The 20609-nt window shown below is 41.9% G+C and overlaps 1 protein-coding gene across 1 annotated transcript in view; it reads left to right on the top strand.

Annotated features, from left to right (window-relative positions):
• LOC128703284 (uncharacterized) overlaps nucleotides 1-10774 on the top strand; it is a 74599-nt gene extending 63825 nt beyond the window's left edge. Inside the window, 12 exon segments of the mRNA XM_070103524.1 lie at nucleotides 90-166; nucleotides 951-1092; nucleotides 1349-1444; nucleotides 1593-1681; nucleotides 2126-2219; nucleotides 4511-4569; nucleotides 4886-5004; nucleotides 5155-5323; nucleotides 6462-6626; nucleotides 6848-6993; nucleotides 7574-7673; nucleotides 10551-10774. Of these exon segments, the coding sequence (XP_069959625.1) occupies nucleotides 90-166; nucleotides 951-1092; nucleotides 1349-1444; nucleotides 1593-1681; nucleotides 2126-2219; nucleotides 4511-4569; nucleotides 4886-5004; nucleotides 5155-5323; nucleotides 6462-6626; nucleotides 6848-6993; nucleotides 7574-7673; nucleotides 10551-10658 (1364 nt within the window). The 3' untranslated portion in view covers nucleotides 10659-10774.
• Nucleotides 10775-20609: the final 9835 nt, after the last annotated feature.

Here is a 20609-nt window from a genome sequence, read left to right on the forward strand (position 1 = left end):
CATTTATTAAGCGAGAGATTGTGCGCTTCTAGTAGTACTCACTATTTGTCTTAAATATATTAACCAGTATTTATTTCTCTGGCTGACAGACTCTGTCTTCACTACACCATCACCCATGCAGAACCCTTGTGCTGAGACAGGCATGTCACCCTACGACTACGCCCAGGTCAGTAACTGACTGACAGACCTCGAAATTTTGAAGAAAAGAACTTAATATACATAAATACTAGTCAGGAAATGTTGACATATCAGCATAAATTAAAACTAGTCAACGGCCTCATAATGCTATAAATTATGCTTATAACAGATGCTTCTAAATTGTACCTACATTCGTAGGGCCGGTGAATGTTCCTTCATCACTTTCCCTTGAGAATTTCCTCAATTCATCGGCCTGGTAACTTAGGATTCTTATCAATGTTATCCACTTCAATGACTAGTTTGTCTTCATTTATTATTTTCTCTTCTGTTTCTCAGTTTAGAAAACAGATAAGCTGATAAATAGTACACTTTTTGCAGCAGAATAAAGATACCCAATGTTGCACAAGTGTCATATATATCAAAGAACCTACACTCTGAAGCCTCTGACGAGTCGCAACTGCAATATTTAAAATTAGCGTTATGCAGTCAACAGAAGAAATCTTTTTAGTAGGAAACTTTAGTGGTTTACATCTTCAATTAGTTATGTTTCTTTTTTTCTTCTTTTTTTTTTTTGATTGAGGCATTTCTTACTATAATTTTAGTACCTTTAACTAAACACGCTTCATGTCTTGTTTCTCACTCTTCGCTGGATGCTACATTCTCCTTCCATACCTACACGACCCCCTCACCAAGTCGTGTTTTGTTTTGATTTCCACTCCGGTCTTTCATATTTGCGTCCTGTTTTTCGCTTTACCCATATCCGACACGTCTTATCCTTGATGAATCTTTCAGAAATCTCTCCTTACTACCAGGTACTGTGCATGTCGTATTTGTTCTACGAGGCTCAGCGGTCAGGCAAGCTTCCTGCTGATCAACGAGTCACTTGGCGTTTCGACTCAGCTCTTGATGACGGTTCTGATGTTGGTCACGACCTCACTGGAGGCTACTATGACGGTAATCATAGACACAGATCGCATTAAACTCTGTGAAAGTTAAGACACTTGTCCAACATCAGGTTATCTTTATTGTAGATGTTTACAATAAAGATAACGTCTACGATAAAGATAACCAGATGTTGCACAAGTGTCTTAACTTTCATCTTGTCGGTATTGTATACCTGTCTTGCACGCATTAAACTCTGTTGAAGGAACGAAAATATTATGATGCTAATGTTAATTTTCTTTTATAATTCTTAAGTTTGTATTTGTAGCTGGTGATCACGTCAAGTTTGGATTCCCAATGGCTTACACCGCCACCGTCCTGGCTTGGGGTCTCATTGATTTCGAAGAGGGTCACCAGAGTGCTGGTATGTCCTGTCGTGTGTTGGTTATCAGGTCTGTTACCTAAATTAACTGAGAGTTGAGTATATTTTGATAATTACGCATCACAAAAACACACAAGGGTCATTTAGACCTGGATTTGGGCAAAATATGATCATGGTATATCGTCCACAGATCAGTTAGAGTATGGTAAGGCTGCTGTCAAATGGGCCACAGACTACTTCCTTAAGGCTCACACCGCTAAAGATGAACTCTATGGTCAGGTTTGTATTCTCTCTGCAAACTACCTGATTCATGATATTAAGAAAAAGTTGCTTTGTATGGTATATCAGTAGAATGATTTCTGAGGGGGGCAAAATTTTATTCAGCTTATCGAGAGTGATTTGTATTAGGGGCAAGAGTTAGGGAGGTGTAAAGTTAGGGATTACTGGGGCAGGAGGTTTTACACTTAAAAGAAATATTAGAGTTTCCCTCAAAGATAATGTTTCATCTAACTGCTAGCTCTTAAAAAGTTAAGTTTGCGCAAATAATGCACGATTTTTTTTTTTTGTAAACAATCGTAGATCTGCTTATTGGAAGACTAGCATTTATTCTATTACTAGTAAGTCACAGGAAATGTTGAAACGAGGAACCGAAAGTAGCCACCGATTTTTAAGGCTTCTATTAATGCCCTTTTTTTTATGTACACTACTTGCTGGTATCTTCAGGTTGGAGCTGGAGGACCAGACCACGCCTTCTGGGGACGCCCAGAGGACATGACCATGGAGCGACCCTCTTACAAAATTGATGACGGACATCCAGGTTAGTTTATGTGAAATCTACCCAGTCAACAATGTGTTTGTCTATGAACATAAACGAAGATAAATGAAGATAAACGACTTCTTCTCAACCATAGGATCTAATCTCGCCAATAAAATCCCACATACCAATGCCCATGCCGGGGACTACCTAGATGGGAATTTCCCAAATTCCTTCTATCTTGCACCAACTGAGCCCACGGAAGTCACCGAGATTATAAAGTCACTTAAAAATATCTCAGGGAATCTCTCTCATGTCCCACCATTACTGTACAAGCGAGCGGCCCATGTCCTTTCGCATGCTATTTCATTACTTTTTAACAAGTCACTAGAAACTAGCACCTTCCCGAAACTACTCAAGATGGCAAGGGTTACACCAATACATAAAGGTGGTGACCCTACAGACTTAAACAACTATAGGCCAATATCAAACTTACCATTACTATCCAAAATCTTTGAGAAACTCGTGCACAGGAGACTATATTCATTTTTAACGGCACAAAACATACTCAACCCCTGCCAATTTGGATTCAGGAAAAATAAAAGCACTAATGATGCAATCATAAAAATGCTAGATCTGCTTTACACAGCATTGGAAAATAAGGAATATCCACTAGGAATTTTTATTGACCTAAGAAAAGCTTTTGACACAGTAGACCACGACATCCTACTCCACAAACTTGACCATTACGGTATAAGAGGCCATGCGCTTGCTTATTTCAAATCTTACCTCACTAATAGGTATCAGTATGTCACCATTAAAGACACAGCATCAACAACACGGCCACTTGATACTGGAGATCCGCAGGGAAGTGTCCTTGGTCCCCTGCTCTTCCTCATATACATCAATGATCTTCCAAACGTATCCCAACACCTGAAACCCATTCTCTTTGCTGACGACACGACTTATGTCATCTCTCACCCTAATCTTGCCACCCTCAACACCATTGTTAACGAGGAGCTGATCAAAATATCAACTTGGATGACAGCCAATAAACTTACGCTTAACACTGACAAAACCTACTATATCATGTTTGGTAGCAGAGCAGGAGATGCACAAATTAACATTAAGATCGACAACACTCTAATTACCAGACATAATGAGGGCAAATTCCTAGGCCTATACCTTGACAACAACCTGAATTTCAGCACCCATATCCAACACATAACCAAAAAAGTATCCAAAACGGTTGGGATCCTCTCCAAGATACGATACTACGTGCTGCAAAATGCCCTTCTCACACTATACCACTCACTTATTTATCCATACCTCACCTATGCTATTTGTGCTTGGGGATCAACTGCAGCAACACACCTAAAGCCAATAATAACCCAACAAAAAGCTGCAGTAAGAATAATCACTAAATCCCATCCCTGGCAACACACCCCCCCGACTCTTCATAGATCTAAACTTACTCCCTGTTCAGTACATCCACCCTTACTACTGTGCAATCTACATCTACAGGACCTTAAACTCCAATATCAACCTTGACCTAAAATGCTTTCTTGATAGTTGTGACAGAACCCACAGGCATAACACCAGACACAAACATCTCTACGACATTCCCCATGTCCGACTAAACCTTTACAAAAATTCAATGTATGTCAAAGGCCCTAAAATCTGGAACACCCTACTTGAGAACTCTAGAACTGCAGACACATTCATCACCTTCAAAACTACCATTAAAAAACATCTTATCTCCCTGATACACCCTGTCAACTAACTACACGAATACCACCTGGTGGTTCACACACTCACTCACCCATTTGACCATAAATAGAAATATTAATCTCAATCTTAAAATAATGAATCCTGTGATACTCCAGTACTGAAACTATGTACTGTGCCAAAACAAAAGCATTCACATTGCTAAACTCACAAACTAGTATTTAGTCACTTAACCATAATACCAACTTACCTCATAATATGTAATATTTTAAAATTAAGAATTAAACTAAGTCTGCCCGAAATGCCTAGCCATGCTAGGTGTTCTAGTGGTAAACTCTGTAATCATTATTTTACTACATGTAAACCACACAATAACCAAATTCTGTAAACTCAGCATTGTAATCCTTATAGAGAATAAACTTTGAATTTTAATTGAATTTGAATTGATTTAGATTCACATTAAGTTGGAGTATGTGCTGTAGATGACATCAGGCATGAAACATTTGTCATTGATTCTTCTCATTGTTGATAATATTAAGAGATCCATAACTGTCTCCCTGAAATGTACACTTAGTATTCTTAATGTTGATATAACATTAGTGACTGGAATTGTCTCCCTTCTATAGGAAGCGACTTGGCCGGTGAGACAGCCGCTGCCCTTGCTGCAGCATCCATAGTCTTCAAGGTAATAACTCGCTATTTTTATCTGTTCAATGTTTCCATTACATACGGTCACCAGCATTTGGCAAATGTGTTGTACCTCTTACAATATTTATTTCACTATATCGTCTTCAGTATTTTGATATTATCCCTTCAACATTGTCAAATTTATTCAATGAGAGGAACCCCTACGATTTTTATCTTCCTTCCTAGTGGTTTAGATTTCTATACATCTCTAATCTAAATTTCTTCAGTTTTGTAAAAAACAAAAAAAAAAAAAATGTTCGCTTGACATAATTTATAATTTACCCACACTCAGTGTAACTCGCTTATTTCATCAGTCATCAGACTCTGCTTACTCTGAGGAGATGTTAAGTGTGGCGAAGGAGCTCTACGATTTTGCTGACGCACATCGTGATATCTACACTAATGCCATTACTGATGCAACAGCGTACTACAAGTAAGATTAAATCTAAGTAATGTGTTATGTATAATAAATGAATGAGCCATGAATATATCCAGATTTGATCATGAAATTAGGTACTTTCAACCAATGTAAGTTATGCACAGGTCAAAGAGCTTAAGCTGTTCAACATATGCTTCTCCCCAGCTCGTGGAGCGGCTATGGCGACGAGCTGGCCTGGGCAGCACTGTGGCTGGCAAGGGCCACTGGCGACGATACTTACCTCACACGCGCAAGAGGACACTGGGACGAATTCGACTACACAGGGTCTGAAGTAGTCCAGTTCTCTTGGGATGACAAGAGGGCCGCAGTGTTCGTAAGTTTTTATTTAGATTTAATTACAGCTGTATTCAGTGCATTTATTATCCATACTAGTTATAATACGAGTAGGCCAGGATGAATTACAGCAGTTGGATATGCTGAATGTTGAAGACAGAGTAAAACAACTGAAGCTAAATCATGTTTATAAAATTGCTCACAAACAGTGTCCAGAATATCTTGCTGTCAATTTTGTCAAGGTTGGGAACCGCAGCAATCATAGTACTAGGGGGAGAGAGCACAACTTTGTAGTACCCACAGTCAGTGGCCAGGCTTCAAACACCTTTTATTGTACAGCAATAAAGGAATGGAACAGACTACCCACAAATGTCAAGGCCAGTCATAGCTTGAACCAGTTCAAGAAGACTGCCAAAAAGTGTCTGATGAATGAAGCAACAGAAAGGGAGGGGAATGATTTTCTATTTTTTAGCTAAAATACGTGTAAATTTTACCTTATCCCTAGTAATGACCCTCGTATTGTAGATAGTCGTAATGACCCTCGGGTAGTAGATAGTCTTAATGACCCTCGTATTGTAGATAGTCTTAATGACCCTCGTGTAGTAGATAGTCTTTTTAGTATGATAATAAGATGTTATCTTCATTATAGAATAATAAGAAAATATTATAACCTTTATATTATAATAATAAGGTAAAAGGACCCCAATGGAAATAAGTCACTCTGTCTGACTTTTTTGGGTTATCCTAGGTTCTCTACACATATGCTGCTATGTATGATAATTCTATGTAACTGTATTGTGTATACCTGAATAAATTTACTTACTTACTTACTTACTTAGTATTCTTAAATGCATTGACAATGGATGCATGAGAATGGTCGCATAAATTTTTTTTCGTCTATAACATAACCCTCTAAAATAATCTGATGTTACACCATGTAAACTATTGAATTTAATGCTTGTCTTGTTTGATAGATTAAAAAAAGCAAAGTTTTACTATAAGTCTGATAGAACACACTTATAACAGAGGGAGCCCTTATGTGGACAACGTTTCGCTCACATATTGGCTAAATGTTGCCTGAAAGACTTGCTCTACTGCTTTTGTTTTTATAATCTTAAGGCTACTATCATTCTTCGTCTGGTAACTGCCACTAATATGCTCTACTCTGGCATTTACAGGGACTCTTCTATATGTTGGACGGCGGAGATGAGTACAAGAACGCTTTCGTCAGTTTCTTGGACTGGGTAAAGAACGACGCCCCATACACTCCCGAAGGCTTGGTCTTCCTCGACGCATGGGGTGCTAATCGTCATGCTGCTAACGTTGCTTACCTCGCTCTCTATGTTAGTTTCACTTACCATACATTGGATTCCACTAGGAAGTTTGGCTGGGAGAACAAGATTTCCGCCTTGCACTTAACAGCAGGAGGAAATCATTACAATTAATGAAGAACATTGAAATTGTCACTTACTCTGCTTCTGCATTTAGCACATTAGAGAAAAGAGATGACGTACTGAGCATTCATGCTGTAATGCTTCTCGTATGACTAATTATTTTATTTCAGGCTGCTAAGCTCGGTCTCGACGCAGAAGAAAATCGTGAGTGGGCCAAGGGCCAGATCGGTCAGCTGCTGGGAGACAATCCTAAGTACCAGTCCTTCGTTGTGGGCTACGGTGTGAACCCTCCTGAGAAGCCTCACCACCGCTCCAGGTACACACACACACACACACACACACACACACACACACACACACACACACACACACACACACACACACACACACACACACACACACACACACACACACACACACACACACACACACACACACACACACACACACACACACACACACACACACACACACACACACACACACACACACACACACACTATTCAAACAAAAAAATGAAGACGATGTAAGACCATGTTTGTCCCATTTTGCTTTTTTCTTAAATTATAATCTATAAACTTTGCCTATCACTCACTGTTACCATTACTGTCTGTTACCATCACTGCTACCAACACACCTTGATACCATCACCCTCCGCTACCAACATTTCCACCAACACACCTTGATACCATCACCCTCTGCTACGAACATTTCCACCAACACACCTTTCTACCATCACCCTCTGCTACCAACATTTCCACCAATACCTTGCTACCATCACCCTCTGCTACCAACATTTCCACCAATACCTTGATACCATCACCCTCTGCTACCAACATTTCCACCATCAATGTCACACATCACACAGATGATCAAGAAATGTATTTCTTCCTCAGTTCCTGCCCCAACCCACCATCTGACTGCTCGGGAGGTTTTACAAACCCTGGTCCAAACCCTCATGTCCTCTACGGTGCTCTTGTCGGAGGACCAGCACAGGTTAGTTTCTCTAGTTCATTCACAGGGAAGCACAAAATCGCTAAATTAACACTAAATTAGAGCTTGGGTAGTGATTCAAGGAAAAGCAGGATAGCTCTAGGCTCGGGGTACTGAACACTTAATCAAAGTTCAAGCTGAGTTCCAGAAAGCTTAAAAAATGTTTTGTGGATGAAAAACATAGATGAAGAGAGACAGGAAAAATAGAAGCAACAAATTTAGTGTTACTAATTACTGTTTTACGATATATGATTTAAACCTTAATGTAAAAAAATGTATAAATAACAGTTAGTGTATTTTAAGAGATATTAGATAAAGAGATATAGATGCAGGTAATGTGACAAGTAATGTGACTCCTGGAGAGCGAAACGTTGCCACAGTGTCAAATTAGTTGCATATTTGTCCTTTCACCTAACACTATGTTGGTAATTCTACCATTGTTAGTAATTTTAAGTGATGACTAACTAATTGATTACAAAGAGCAGAGAGGCAGGGAAAAGAGAGGAAGGGAGAGATGGAGAGTGTATTCTTATACTGCAAAATGGCATTTCTCAAATTTAAATTTAACTTGAAGTCTAAACTTCATTTAAATTGGAAAATTAAACAAAATCTCAGTACAATGAATGATATGAAAACTCTTTTGTCTACTTCTATAATTACTTCTGCAATTATACTACTTCCTCCTCTCGTTCTACCACTCCCGACCCCATCCCTCTCTTATATATATATATATATATATATATATATATATATATATATATATATATATATATATATATATATATATATATATATATATATATATATATATATATATATATATATATATATATATATATATATATATATATATATATATATATATATATATATATATATATATATATATATATATATATATATATATATATATACTGGCTCCCTTCAGTTCGCGCTTATGTGTCACTAGTTAATGTTTAAAGTCAGACCAAAACGTCGTCACAAGTTTCTACCCGCAGGTTATTTGCGTACTCTGACATTTCGTAATTTTGTCATATTTTCTGAGTTTTACCCAGCATATTGTAGGAAATTTAAATTTTCCACTTGAATTAGCATATTAATTTAAAGTGGCAAATTATTGCTGAGGATTAAGGTTTTTGATAACCTTTGGGATTTCCTGTAAAAAAAACTTTTCTCTTTTGGTCATATTTCAGATTTTTCTAACGACGTTATGTGAAAATGTACTTGTTTACATTTTGTTTTATGTACACAGTGTGGCTCTCATAGTGTGTGTGTGTGTGTGTGTGTGCGTGTTACAAAAAAACGTGATTCTAAAAGCTTAGAGATCTCCAGTGAATACTAGAAGGGACTGCCCTTCTAGCATCCAGCCTGTTACTGGGCTTTCGTAACAAGTAGTCAGTATCCTTGTCCAATTATCCATTAGAATTCAGTATGATTCAATAGTGCTTCAGAATTACAACTGGTAGGCTATTAACTAGAGAAAATAAAATTTAATAAATTTATTAAGTATCGTCTAGAGGTATATTATCAAAGTAAATTAAATTAATAATAATCAAAATAATAATAATAATAATAACTTCTCTCGTGTACAGTAGTATTGTGCTGAAAGCACATATCACATATTATGTCTTAAGTACCGTCTGGTACATTAACATTTAATAAGATATTATAAATATGTACAAGTAAGTTTGTGTGTATGTGTGTAAGTGCTCTAAGTAGTTCACTATGTCTCAAGACTCGACTAGACTTAAACAAGTGACTGACAAAGTCCTCCAATAAACTAACTTCTTGACCAACTGGCAGTCAGAACAGTCTGCTTGAACAATAAAAAGAATGCTAAGCCCAATAGCAATATAACAAGCAAAAGTGACACAGAATCAGGAACAAGGAGATAATATAACGACACTAAGTAGGGACCTTCTGCAGATCCTCCACAAAAGTCACAAAACTCCCATACGACTGAATCTAAGTTCAGCATAAGAAAATCCCCGACTGTGATAATACACAGATACCAGTACAAGTTAGGTCAGAAGCTACAGCTCAGGACCTGAATTGCTTAGAGTGTCTAAGCGACACACAACCTCAGTACAACGTCGAAAATCACTAAGTCTATACAATATTCTGTGAACAGAGTCCAGAAACAATAATGAGACAAGAGACGATCTTCCAACAAGGGCCTATAAGGGAGATTTAGGCACTTTGTCTGGAATACGTCCAACCACCCAGCGAGTCTAGACCAGACTGAATACTTCAGGCGAGGTGAGGACACCCCCCCTCGATCACGTGATAGCTCCGTGGACAGCTGCCCAGCAAGAAGCCGGCAGGGAAACGAGCAAAGAGCTATAATTACAGTAGTTAGACAATCAAGACTTGAACTGAGCACATAATATGTTACATCCTACCTAACCAAAGGAAGATAAGTCAAATAACAATATAAAGCAATACATTTACGATTTAGCTATTATCGCAAATACAAGCAATATAAAATTATATGAAAAGGTAATAATTATATATATATATATATATATATATATATATATATATATATATATATATATATATATATATATATATATATATATATATATATATATATATACATATTAATCATTGCAACCCATTCAGGGGTTGCAACAGTGTGTGTGTAGCTTTTGTAGTGGGCATGTATGGAGCTCTTAGGCATCTTAGATTTGTGTACTACATTTTGTGAACTCCTTATCATGATGTTTTGGTCCGACCATCATCAGACCCCAACTGAGGACTCAGCAATGACTCAAAACGATGTAACAAGGCTCTACTAAGTGAGGGTTTTTGGCAACCTGTTCCTAACCACTTAACTGTGACGTTCCCTTTTTTCATTCTTTATTCTTAATTCCACAGGACGGCAGCTACGTTGACGACCGCCAGGACTACCAGCACAACGAGGTGGCTTGTGACTACAACGCTGCCTTCAGCGGTGCTCTGGCTGCTATGGTCGAGCTCAGTTAGAACACCAGACTTCACTCTCAACATCGTCACAAACTACCTTACGATTTTCATTTTGAAATACACTAGAATGCCTTAATTATCGAAAATAATAATAATAATAATTGCAGCATAAAATACATTTTTTTCATTATTTTACTCACATGTTTATCCTCCTTATAAAACTGGAAGACTATCTCACAAAACATTGTCTGAAAATATAGTACAATCGCAAGAAGGCGATGTTAATGCAGAACTAGCCACAGGGGGATGGAAATCTTAAATTCTCTGAGGCAAGGCAGAAGGTATCAGCGGCAATCTATGTCACAGAATCAGTGATATGGGTTGTCATTGATAACTTTTGCCTTTCGGTAGAGAATTTTCCCTGCTATTTGTTGCTGAGATATATATATATATATATATATATATATATATATATATATATATATATATATATATATATATATATATATATATATATATATATATATATATATATATATATATATATATATATATATATATTTCGCCTGCTCTTGCGAATTCCTTGCATATATATATATATATATATATATATATATATATATATATATATATATATATATATATATATATATATGCAAGGAATTCGCAAGAGCAGGCGAAATATACACAAACACTGATCTCTGGCCGAAGGAGTCTCGAACCTACGCACCTTGGAACAAGGTACGCAGTGCCTTACCATTCTCACCACACTAGACCAATACCTTGGCATCCAGCTTGCGCTAGACGTTTGATCCAAGGCAGCCAGCTTTCAGGGAGAAGGCTTACAGCTTTTCATCTCATCCCCTGCATGCATCAGCCTTACTAGAGATTTTAACAATGCAGTGGTAACAGTGGTGACGTGTACTTAGCTCAGTGGTGACGTGTACTTAGCTCAGTGGTGACGTGTACTTAGTTCTGTGAAGACCTGTTTGCGCGCTCTCTACGAATAGAAGCAAGATGCCCTCCATCGAGCAACTTTACCAACAGCTTAAGGAAGAATTGAGGATGGCGAAGATGAAGATTCGGTGACTGACCGAGGAAAACAAGAAGATTCGTAGTAGTCCTCCTGTTTTGAGTCCTCAGGTCAAGAAGGGAAACTGGTCAGTGGCTGGACAGCAGGGAACGAAGTTGACGATCAAGAAGACGAATGGAAAGGTAGAAACGATGAAGAAAGAGACTGCCATGGAAACTGTTGTGGAAACATCTAATACATTCTCAGTGCTACCCGACGAATGTGAGTCGACTACTGGGAACGTCACGACGAAAGACATTAAGGAAGGTAAGAATATTGTTATTGTTGGGGATAGCCAAGTTAGGTATATGGATAGGGCGTTCTGCTTGAAGGACAGGAGTAGGAGACAGAGAGTTTGCTTTCCTGGGGCTGGGATGGAGGATATTGTTAGCCGTCTGGATGACATCATGAGAGGTAATGGGAGCAATCCTATTATCTGTCTCAGTGCTGGAGGCAACGATGTTGGCAGACGTAGGAGTGAAGACCTGATTAGCAGGTATAGGTCAGCAATAGAAATAATTAGGAGTAAGGGTGGGAACCCTGTCATATGTGGTATTTTGCCAAGGAGACGAGTTGGAAATGAATGGTTGTCCAGGGCAATTGGTGTCAACTGCTGGCTGGAACAATACTGTAAGGAAAATGTGGTAACATTCATTGACAACTGGGACCTCTTCTATGGCAGAAATGACATGTATGCCAGGGATGGGGTTCACTTATCTAGGTCTGGGGTGGTAGCACTGGCAACTGCAGTGGAGGGAGCAGTTAGGACTTTAAACTAGGAATAGTTAGTGGTATGGGTTTTGGCAGGAAAACAGTGAAGTCCCAGTGTAGTAATATTACGAGTTCTAGGGGAACTAGTAATAAGCAGAACGAGGTAGATATTGAAAAGCCAGGGACTTTGGGTGATAAGGACAGTAATAGGTTTAGTAGAAAAACAGAAATGAGCAGGAAGGGTAAAGAGAAAGGAGGGTCTTTCAATGTTTATTATGCTAATAGCCGTAGTGCTAGGAATAAGATGGATGAGTTGAGATTAGTTGCTAGTGCAGGTAACATTGATGTATTTGCCTTAACTGAGACGTGGTTTAATTCAAAAAGTCGAGGCATGCCTGCGGAATGTCACATTCAGGGTTTTAAATTGTTCAAAGTAGATAGAAGTATCGGGAAGGGGGGTGGGGTGGCATTGTATGTCCGAGATCGCTTGAACTGTTGCATAAAAACGGGTATTAAGTCTAAAGTAACACATGCAGAGTCTGTTTGGATAGAATTTTCAGAGGGGCATGAAAAATTAATTTTAGGTGTGATATACCATCCCCCAAATTTAGATAGGGACCAGGGGAGCTTACTATGGGAGGAAATTGTTAGGGCCACAAGGCACGATAATGTAGTAATTCTAGGAGACTTTAACTTTAGTCATATTGATTGGAATTTCTTGACTGGGAATTTAGAATCATACGACTTCTTAGAAGTAGTTCAGGATTGTTTTTTGAAGCAGTTTGTGACAGAACCTACAAGGGGTAATAACCTGCTTGACTTAGTTCTGGCAAACAATGAATCCCTTGTTAATAATTTAGAAGTTTCAGAGGAACTGGGTGCTAGCGACCACAAATCAATTATATTTAGCATTGAATGGAAGTATGATAGTAGGGATAACTCAGTAACAGTCCCAGATTTTCGCTTAGAAAGGACATAGGAAAGTATTGGTTTGGAAATAGGGTAGTTGATGGGTGGAACAGTCTACCTAGTTGGGTTATTGAGGCTAGGACTTTGGGTAGTTTCAAATTTAGGTTGGATAAGTACAAGAGTGGGAGGGGTTGGATTTGAGTGGGACTTGCACATCAGAGCTTATTTCTTGGGTAGCATTGAAAATTGGGTTGGTCAAATGTTTGTTAGTGGGATGAATTGTAAAGGACCTGCCTAGTATGGGCCAACAGGCCTGCTGCAGTGTTCCTCCTTTCTTATATTCTTATATATATATATATATACATAAATATATATAATATATATATATATATGTATATATGTATATATATATATATATATATATATATATATATATATATATATATATATATATATATATATATATATAGGGAAGTACCACCTCTATAGCTGGAATGGGGACCCTCATCCTCAGAGAAGACAATAAACATACCTCAGGGAAAACTCAAGGTTCTCCCCGGAGCTGTTTAAATATTTTCTTCTCCTACCACCCCCTATATATTTTATATTCTATGTGAACATTTATTAATAAACAGAATACATTTATAGAAAAAACAAACGTGAATACAATGGCACAATGTATCAAAGATCATGAATTTCCTCCAGCTTCTCCGAGGCTGGATGCGAGCCAAGTATGCAGCAAGCATTTCCCCTCTGGATGGCTACGCTGAGGCGCTGGAGCATGAAAGCAGCTGCCCTTGGGTCCCTGGTGGTGTCGATGAGTCTGGAACCCAGTTCTTTAAGGAAACGTGTGGCATTTTTTCCCCATGATCCCAAGGTCTCTGATCCCACTGGGACAAATTGATACTGTTGGCTTATGTCCTTGTACTTGCTGATCTTGTACTTCTCCCTGTGGTCAGCAGCTCCTCCCTGTCACCCCACACTGTGATGGATATAAAAGGTCCCTAGGCCCCCGAAAAGGTCCCCAGGCCCCAGAAAAGGTCCCCAGGCCCCGAAAAGGTCCCCAGGCCCCAGAAAAGGTCCCCAGGCCCCAGAAAACGTCCGCAGGCCCCAGAAAAGGTCCCCAGGACCCAGAAAAGGCCCCCAGGCCCCAGAAAAGGTCCCCAGGCCCCGAAAAGGTCCCCAGGCCCACGAAAAGGTCCCCAGGCCCCGAAAAGGTCCCCAGGCCCACGAAAAGGTCCCCAGGCCCCAGAAAAGGTCCCCAGGCCCCAGAAAAGGTTCCAAGGCCCCAGAAAAGGTCCCCAGGCCCCAGAAAAGGTCCCCAGGCCCCAAAAACGTCCCCAGGCCCCAGAAAAGATCCCCAGGGCCCCATAAAAGGTCCCCAGATCCCAGAAAAGGTCCCAAGGCCTCAGAAAAGGTCCCCAGGCCCCAGAATAGGTCCCCAGGCCCCGAAAAGTTCCCCAGGCCCTCGAAAAGGTCCCCAGGCCCCAGAAAAGGTCTCCAGGCACTAGAAAAGGTCCCCTGGCCTGAGAAAAGGTTCCCAGGCCCCAGAACAGGTCCCCATGCCTTGAAAAGGTCCCCAGGCCCCAGAAAAGGTCCCCAGGCCCCAGAAAAGGTCCCCAGGCCCCAGAAAAGGTCCCCCGGCCCCAGAAAAGGTCCCCAGGCCCCCGAAAGGGAGATCCGACAATAAGACGGAGAAAAGGAGTGGGCTAAGAACAGATCCCTGGGGCACTCCCCGGTATACAGAACAGGGTGAGGACAAAGCGCCACCCACTGCTACACGAAAGGTCCTCCCTTGCAAAAAGTTGCGCATCCAGCAGAGGGTAGCTCCTGTCAGTCCCATGCGGGCCAACTGGAAAACAATCGCTGTGTGTGATGCAGTCAAATGCTCTGCGTAGGTCCAAAAATGCAGCTAAAAGGAACTCTCGACATTCAAATGAAGTATGCACAAGCTGTGTAAATTGAAGCAAAGGGTCGAGGGTGGATCGACCCTCTCGGAAGCCACTCTGGTTTTCAGGCAGGAGGCCATGTTCCTCAATCCACCAAGAGAGACGAGTAGCCACCAGTCGTTCCAGCACCTTACCCAAGCAGGGCAGTAGAGCAATGGGCCGGTAAGAGCTCGGTTGGGTATCATCCTTGCCCGGCTTTAGAATCGGAACCAGAAGAGAGTGTTTCCACATATCAGGAAAGACACCTGTATACCAGCTGGTATTGAAAACCTCCAGCATAGCTTCTGTACAGGAGGGAGGTAGATGTAGTATAAACGAATAGAGTAAGTTGTCCTCCCCCGGAGAAGAGCGGGAAGAAAGTTGGGAAAGTGCCCGCTGCAGTTCATGGGAGCTAAAGGAAGATGCCAACACCTGTCATTGAACCTCGGGTACAGCAGGTGGCAAAGGGCCCCATTTGATCATCTTAGAGGGTAGAGGAGGAGGAGGAGAAAACATTGGACAGAAGAAATTTGCAAATGTCTCAGCCTTGTCCTGGGGTAAGAGTGGAGTCGCTCCTTCCCCCAGCAGGGAAAAAGTACTTACAGAACGTGATCCCAACATGGAGTGGAAGAAACCCCATGCCTGGCTGGCAGAGGTACGAAAAGAAAGAGAAGAACAGAATAAAGCCCAGGATGCACGTTTCACCTAGAGGAGGGTTCGCCGACAAAGAGCGTCTGCCCTTCGGTAAGCCAACTGCTGAGTCCGAGAGGGTTGGCGCCGCCACCGTGCCCACGCTGTCCGATGCACCTTCACTGCTTGGAGGCACTCATCATTCCACCATGGAACCCGGGGCCATGAACGGGAGAAGCTCCCGGAGAGACAGAATGAACGTGAGCCCGCCTCAAGCATGGTCCCTTGCAGAGACGCGACAGCCTCATTCAGCAAGGAGTCCTGAGGCAGGCTGTAATCAGCAAGTGCCCGATTATAGGTTGTCCAACCAGCTTGGGTGATTTTCCACCGTGAACGAACTGCCGTCACCGGCACTGCTAAGGCTTCATTTGTAGAAGTAAGTACTGGAAGATGGTCACTCCCCATGAAGGGGCCTACAGTAACAGTAGCTGTAGTAAAATATCCACACCCAAGAACGAGGTCTAGGGTAGAAACTCGCCCAGTATAAGGATCCACTCTAGTCTCCAAACCTGGTGGTGTGAGCAACGAAAGGTGAGGTGCGAGGAGGGTTTGGAACAGGGCCCTACCTGTGGGATTCACTGATCCCAAAGAAATGGATGGCTCCCAGAACTGGTGCCTTGCATTAAAGTCTCCCATCACAAGCGTAGAACCACGGAGTTGTCCAAAGTAATAAGTAAATTCACTTTGTGTAACCGACCTGCCCAGATTATAGATCAGGAGTATGTTGCACCACTGAGTGCCCAAGGCAACTCTCACAGCCAGAGTTTCCAACACTCCACTCTCATAGGCTTGGAGGGAGAGGGCTGTACTCTGGAGCCGGTTGCATACAAGAAGAGCTAGGCCACCTCTGTTCCCTTCAAGGCGATCCCTACAGTAAACAGTGAAGCCAGGCATCCGAAAAGAATGTCGAGGGCATAACCATGTCTCAAAGAGACCCACCACCAGTGGCTGTACCTCAGCCAGATACCTCTGAAGGTCTGGAAGCTTCCCCAGTACAGAACGTGCGTTCCAAAGAAGAAAAACAGAGGGGTGAGAAAGGTTCATGTGTGTGAACTAAGCAGCCCAATAAGGCGAGGGAGAACCGAGAGACATGCAGTCACAAAAGAGGTGCCCTGGAGGTAAGAATGTAGCACCTCCTCCACCAGGAGGAGGATAGGATGAAGGAATAAAGCCCAGGCAGGCGAGAGTGAGAAAGCGGGACCTTCAGACATGAAGGGTCCCGGAGTGGAAACAGGCCGAGGCTGGGGTTGAGGAGAATTGGGGTGGGGAGTCGGCTGCGAGACGGGAGGCTCCGGGTCGGGTATGATGTCCATCTGAACTGGGTGGGGTTCTGAACAACGAGTCGATTTGGGAACTGTACCACCTCGACGTGAGGACGTGCATTGTGGACGAGGGGGGGGGGATGTGCAATAATTTTCGCAATGGAAGCCGGGTCCGAGGACACCCTAAGTTGATGTTGCCCCAGGGGTGGGGAATCCTCTAAAGGTAAAGAGAGGTCCGCAAGAGCCCCAAACCGATTTGTAACAGGGATATTAGCCCTCACAGCTGCGGAGTACAGATGCCCTGGCCGTGTTGGTGTTGGGGAGACTTCCTTAGTGGGGGGCACTGGAGGCTAAGGAGGCAGGGGCTGACGGACTGTGACTGGCTTTACGGACCGCAACCAGGAGTTATATTCATCGAGCGTACAAGACCGGACCCTGGCTGAGTTTGCCAGATCAAGAGCCTGGCGATATGCCGGGCAAGACCGGGAGGTAACCTTGTGGTTCCCCTTACAGAAGTAGTATGAAGCCGGGCGGGTACAGGTGATGCCGTCTTTAACTACTGGGTGAAACCCTCTGCAGTTCGCACATCTTACCTTACCACGGCAAGACAACTCTCCATGCCCGAAAAGGAAACATTTCCGACACTGGAGTAAAGGAAAAGTATAAGGAAGAACAGGAAATCTTAGATTGCCAAAAGTCACAAATTTCGGGAGGGCACCCAAGAAACATACACGAACCATACGAGATGGGGTAAGATGATTCGAGAGGCTCCAAACCTCCCGCAAACCTAAGTCGTCACCCCCACTGTGAACCAATTCAGAGCAGATCTCCTCATCTGAGAGAGATGTAGAAATCGGTCCGATTCTGCCATAACAACAGCCAGCGGCGAGGATTGAGGAGCGGACCTCCCAGCAAACAACATTCCACCTACCCAGAACATGAATGGCATTTAATGGCAAATTTCTAGCCAGAAAAGACTTACGATGGAGCCGGAGCCTTAGGGCTGCACCTCTACCGAGTTGTTGGACGCCCCCATCTATGCAAGCCTTGCCGAAAGGAGATCCACTGATGGCATTGGTGACGTCCCGTGGGTTGGTGAAGGGCCTACCACCATCCTTAGGATGCACAAGAACGACCATCACGTCTGGAGTAATATGAGGAGAAGGGGCATAGTCTGGACAAGTGGTGGGTTGGCGTTTTGGGCTAGACAGGGGCCTGGCACCGTCGTCAACCTCAAGGGCCCGTTTGTTCATCCCAGTAGGGGGCACACTAGCCATATCTTGGTCCGACGGTAGTGAAACAGTTGTCAACTGAGTAGAGACAGGAGGGGGGGTCCCTCCCTATGGGGGCGAACGACATCTCAAATTCAAATTCAAATTCAAAGTTTATTCTCTATAAGGATTACAATGCTGAGTTTACAGAATTTGGTTATTGTGTGGTTTACATGTAGTAAAATAATGATTACAGAGTGTACCACTAGAACACCTAGCACGGCTAGGCATTTCGGGCAGACTTAGTCTAATTCTTAATTTTAAAATATTACAAATTATGAGGTAAGTTGGTATTATGGTTAAGTGACTAAATACTAGTTTGTGAGTTTAGCAATATGAATGCTTTTGTTTTGGCACAGTACATAGTTTCAGTATTGGAGTATCACAGGATTCATTATTTTAAGATTGAGATTAATATTTCTGTTTATGGTCAAATGGGCGAGTGAGTGTAAGTGTGAACCACCAGGTGGTATTCGTGTAGTTAGTTGACGGGGTGTATCAGGGAGATAAGATGTTTTCTAATGGAAGTTTTGAAGGTGATGAATGTGTCTGCAGTTCTAGAGTTCTCAGGTAGGGTGTTCCAGATTTTAGGGCCTTTGACATACATTGAATTTTTGTAAAGGTTTAGTCGGACACGGGGAATGTCGTAGAGATGTTTGTGTCTGGTGTTATGCCTGTGGGTTCTGTTACAACTATCAAGAAAGCGTTTTAGGTCAAGGTTGATATTGGAGTTTAAGGTCCTGTAAATGTAGATTGCACAGTAGTAAGTGTGGATGTACTGAACAGGGAGTAAGTTTAGATCTATGAAGAGTGGGGGGGGTGTTGCCAGGGATGGGATTTGATGATTATTCTTACTGCAGCTTTTTGTTGGGTTATTATTGGCTTTAGGTGTATTGCTGCAGTTGATCCCCAAGCACAAATAGCATAGGTGAGGTATGGATAAATAAGTGAGTGGTATAGTGTGAGAAGGGCATTTTGCGGCACGTAGAATCGTATCTTGGAGAGGATCCCAACCGTTTTGGATACTTTTTTGGTTATGTGTTGGATATGGGTGCAGAAATTCAGGTTGTTGTCAAGGTATAGGCCTAGGAATTTGCCCTCATTATGTCTGGTAATTAGAGTGTTAAGATAAGATAAGATTTCTTTCGGATTTTTAACCCCGGAGGGTTAGCCACCCAGGATAACCCAAGAAAGTCAGTGCGTCATCGAGGACTGTCTAACTTATTTCCATTGGGGTCCTTAATCTTGTCCCCCAGGATGCGACCCACACCAGTCGACTAACACCCAGGTACCTATTTGATGCTAGGTGAACAGGACAACAGGTGTAAGGAAACGTGTCGAAATGTTTCCACCCGCCGGGAATCGAACCCGGGCCCTCCGTGTGTGAAGCGGGAGCTTTAGCCACCAGGCCACCGGGCCTGTTGTCGATCTTAATGTTAATTTGTGCATCTCCTGCTCTGCTACCAAACATAATATAGTAGGTTTTGTCGGTGTTAAGCGTAAGTTTATTGGCTGTCATCCAAGTCGATATTTTGATCAGCTCCCTGGACCCATTGTGTACCTCTGTAATCTGTAAATACCTTTGTAACTTGTAATGATTGTGACTAGACCTACCTGGAGTTCATTACCTTTGTAAATTGTGAGTTCATTACCTTTGTAAATTGTGAGTTCATTGCCTCTGTGGCTTGCTCAGCTATCAAAACTTTGAGGCCCAGTCCCTGGACCCATTATGTACCTCTGTAATCTTTTGACTACCGCCCACAGGATGGGTATGGGGTGCATAATAAACATATTAAACTAACTAACTAACTTGTCATGATTGTGACCAGACTTACCTGGAGTTCATTACCTTTGTAAATTGTGAGTTCATTACCTTTGTAAATTGTGAGTTCATTACCTTTGTAAATTGTGAGTTCATTACCTCTGTAACTTGCTCAGCTATCAAAACTTTGGAGTCCAGTCCCTGGACCAATTATGTACCTCTGTAATCTTTTGACTACCGCCCACAGGATGGGTATGGGGTGCATAATAAACATATTAAACTAAACTAACTAACTCCTCGTTAACAATGGTGTTGAGGGTGGCAAGATTAGGGTGAGAGATGACATAAGTCGTGTCGTCAGCAAAGAGAATGGGTTTCAGGTGTTGGGATACGTTTGGAAGATCAT

Source organism: Cherax quadricarinatus, chromosome 85 (assembly GCF_038502225.1).
Source record: "Cherax quadricarinatus isolate ZL_2023a chromosome 85, ASM3850222v1, whole genome shotgun sequence".
Classification (NCBI taxonomy): domain Eukaryota; kingdom Metazoa; phylum Arthropoda; class Malacostraca; order Decapoda; family Parastacidae; genus Cherax; species Cherax quadricarinatus.